The following is a 4,086-nucleotide window of genomic DNA, read 5'->3' as shown; positions in this document are numbered from 1 at the left end:
CTGCCTGAGATTGTTTCTCACTTGTTTGTAGAATTTGTATCCAATTCAGATATGAAACAAAAACAATTACACTCTTTGTATTTAAATTTAAAACAAAAACACACTAAAAGATATGAACATATTTTAATGATATTAATATACTCGTTGCCAGTTCCGCCTGACTGGCCTTCGTGCGGGTGACATGTAAAAGCACCCACTACACTCTCTGAGTGGTTGGCGTTAGGAAGGGCATCCAGCTGTAGAAACTCTGCCAAATCAGATTGGAGCCTGGTGTAGCCATCCGGTTGCACCAGTCCTCAGTCAAATCGTCCAACCCATGCTAGCATGGAAAGCGGACGTTAAACAATGATGATTATGATGATGATGAATGGTTATGAAAACTATAAAAAGTATTGTTAAAAAAAGAAACAACTCAGAACAAATAAAAGAAAAGATCTCTCAAAGTAAATTGTTTTATATTGCGTGTACATCAGTGAAGGCACATGACTCAGTGATTTGAGCATCAAGCTCACAATCATGAGGTAGTGAGTTCAATTCCCAGACTGGGCTGTGTGTTATGTTCTTGAGCAAGATTCTTTACTTCACATTGTTCCAATTCACTCAGCTGTAGAAATGAGTTACAACATCACTAGTGCCAAGCTGTATCAACTTTTGCATTTCCCTTGGACAACATTGGTGGCATGGAGAGAGGAGGCTAGTATGAATGGGTGACTGCTGGTCTTCCATAAACAACCTAGCCTGAACTTCTGCCCCAGAGGGTAGATTTCTAGATGCAGTCCCATGGTCATTCATTATACCCTTTTACATCAGCTTCAGTTTGTATCAGACATCTAATATAGAAGCTACTGAAAAAGGCATCTAGCATGATAATGTGATGAGGCAGGTTTTCTTTGAGTTATGTTAGTCAAACTATTTTTGAGTTTTATAGGAAGTTGTCAGTATGACAGTACTTGAGGAATGCACTGCCAACTTTCAGGATGTTGTTCTCTCTGTTTTTCAACATTAGGTTTATATATTTGTAGCATAGACTCGGGTGAAATTCCTCACTCCCATTTATTATATAAGATAACACACAACGGTGGTCAAATATATATGTGCATTTGAATGTAGCAAGGAACGGCTAGCCTTTGGCCTCTATTTAGATCACGTTGTGTCCACTACTCTGATTGGTTGGTATTGGCGCAATTTGTCTCCTCGATTGTGCCAACTTGTCGTGGATAACCAAACAGAGGCTCTAAGCAGGATCACGTGGGGCAGCTTGTTTACTACCCTATTTTAGCCTACAGCTCCTTATAAAAACTCAGCTTTTCCTCATTCCGGTGTCTTTAGTTCCAGACCTTTTAAGGTCTAGCCACTGACCACAAAGACAGCCAGTTCCAGTGACAAGAACCACTACCACAGCAGCTACGTTCAGACTTACCAACTTCATCACCATGACATTCAATGAACTGTTTCAGCCACTGTTTGCCCCAGCAGAGAACAGAATTTTATAGAAGCAAGCTGTTTGATTGTTTCAGCCATTGCAAAAATCGATGAATGGGGAAAAGGCAGTGCAAAACAAAGACACACCATGTGGCAGTACAACTTCATTCAACGATGTCAGTCATCAGACTGATGCCTGAGGGTTGCATCAAGTGGCGTCTTGTAGGGCAGTCTGAATTACAATGGGCTTGTCCTACAGAGAACGTATCCGGTTACTTTTCGGTACCCCTCATACATGATGTATGTCAGTATGTAAGTGTATGAGTCCACCAGTTTTGTTTTCGATATCAATCACTAATATAATCATTACCTACACACTCTGAAAGGTATATATAGAAAATGTCATTAAAAAGTATCAACTTTCCTGAAAGTTACGAGGTAAAAGAGCTGACTTGTGTGAATTTTCTGAAACTCCTCTCTTCAACCTCCTTGAAACGTTCTTTCCCTTAAATCCCTATATACTCTGATTCTAGAGCATCTAAATGGCATTTTTTGAAAATTTCGTTAAAATGTATCCTTTTTTTCTGGACGTTATGTGGCAACAAAGTCAGGAGGGGTGGTACACATCTGTAGTTATGCCCTATCTATCTATCTATCTATCTATCTATCTATCTGTCTGTCTGTCTGTCTATCCGTCTGTCTGTCTGTTTGTCTATCTGTCTGTCTGCCTATCTATCTATCTATCTATCTATTTAGCTAGCTAGCTGAATGTCAGTCTGTCTGTCTGTCTATATTTGCGTATATATGTACGTACATATTTGTGTATAATTATGATAGATAGACGTGGCTTAGTGATTAGGATGTCGGATTTATGATAGTAAGATTGTTGTTTCGATTCCTCGACCGGACGATACGTTGTGTCTTCGAGTGAAACAATTCATTTCACGTTGTTCCAGTTTTTATAATTATGATAACAGCATCAAATAATAATAATAATTATTATCAGATTTATGGTTATTAATAACTCATGAAATTTATGAACGAAAAGAAGTAAGAAAGAACCTACAAACATAGGAAGTCTTTACCAAAACATCACAAATACGCTTCTTGGATAATCTATACACACTCCACCCTAATTCCACTTACACCGCTCCTACTACACCGGTTCATGGTGGAGCTGTTTATATTTCACAACTTTCTATTATGTCCCAACAAAGTAAGCAGTTTCTTTCATTTTATTTACAGAAGTTTCATTTTTATCTTAACTGTTTTAAATAGCATTGTTGTGCAATTAGATTTTCCATGTCTTTTTGTTTTTTTTTATAGATTTTTGGAGGTGGCTCTGAGCATGTGGGCGCAACTTTATGATTTATTTACTTTGAAAGTCTGCAAAGTAATCTCGACGTGGTTGTTGTTTAGAAAAAGCGATTACATCTTCCTTAATCTACATCTAACTGTTAGAAATGGTAGCTACGTCTTCGAATGTGACGCTGTGAAGTGAATGTAAGCACGCAGCCATGTCTGTCTGTCTGTCTCCTGCACACATTTACAGACACGTGTTTATTTGTAAACACACATATATACATGTATGTACATGTTTGCATCTCATGTCTGGTACCAACAGAGCATCACAGACGAAGAAAAGTTTCTGTGTACCGTGTGTGTGTGCTGACGTGGCTCTTTTACTCTGATAAGATCAGGGTCAGCCCTAGGGTTGTTGGCGCCCCGGGCGAGCTAAACTTCGGAGTGTACAAGCTGACAGTCGTGGAAATTTCTTTGTCTTTGTTACGCTCTCCTAGGTGTCCCCTAGCACATGGCGCACCGAGCGACCGCCCGAGTTGCTGGTACCTTGAGCTCGCCCTGGGTAAGATATGGACCCTTTACAGGCGTGTAAAGGTCCTTGAACGCCTCCATCAATGTCTGAGACACATTCCGAATGTTGGTCGTCTCTGCGGACTCCAGACATAGGGTTGTTAGGTGGAGCCGATGTCCTGAGCATCAAGACGATGGTGTACAGGCACCGTCTATGTTGGATTGGACACCTTGATCAGATGAATGATCGGAGGATCACTAAGCAGATACTATATAGTGAACGGCGGAGTTTCAGATCAGGACGCCACCCTAATTTGGATTTTCTCCGTTTTGACGGGGATTTTTCCATTTTTTTTTTTACCACGGCCTTCGAAATGTGCATGTGGTATTTATTAATTTATTCTTTTACTTGTTTCAGTCATTTGATTGTAGCACCGCCTTTAGTCTAGCAGATCGACCCCAGGACTTATTCTTTATGAGCCTAGAACTTATTCTATCGGCTTCTTTTGCCGAATCGTTAAGTTACTGGGAAATAAACGCACCAGCACCTGTTGTCAAGCGATGTTGAGGGCGAGGCAGCGAACACAGGCTCAAACATATACACACACATACATACATACATAATATATATATATATATATATATATAAAAACAAATAGTAAATGAGTATATGCATATATACGTACAGGTATGTGCGTACCGACATCCACCTGTATGTATAGGTGCATATCTGGGTACAGGACATTGCAAACAAAACGTAGACGGGAAAACACACAAGCCACATAGAGAACATTCTACTTCATCAGCTACCTCCGTTTTAACACCGGCGTTTCGAAGAGCTAGATATATATA

The 4,086-nt window shown here is 39.8% G+C and overlaps 1 protein-coding gene across 1 annotated transcript in view; it reads left to right on the top strand.

The window, feature by feature from the left end:
* The first annotated feature begins 2,522 nt into the window (after positions 1–2,522).
* The window catches only part of LOC106872230 (TATA box-binding protein-associated factor RNA polymerase I subunit B), a 29,421-nt gene continuing 27,857 nt past the window's right edge, over positions 2,523–4,086 (top strand). Inside the window, exon 1 of the mRNA XM_014919142.2 lies at positions 2,523–2,638. Coding sequence (XP_014774628.1) covers positions 2,626–2,638 — 13 coding nt within the window. The 5' untranslated portion in view covers positions 2,523–2,625. The remainder of the gene's footprint in view (positions 2,639–4,086) is intronic.

Source organism: Octopus bimaculoides, chromosome 22 (genome assembly GCF_001194135.2).
Source record: "Octopus bimaculoides isolate UCB-OBI-ISO-001 chromosome 22, ASM119413v2, whole genome shotgun sequence".
NCBI lineage: Eukaryota > Metazoa > Mollusca > Cephalopoda > Octopoda > Octopodidae > Octopus > Octopus bimaculoides.
Note: the sequence above shows the minus strand (reverse complement) of the source record. Positions and strands in the feature narration are given on the sequence as shown.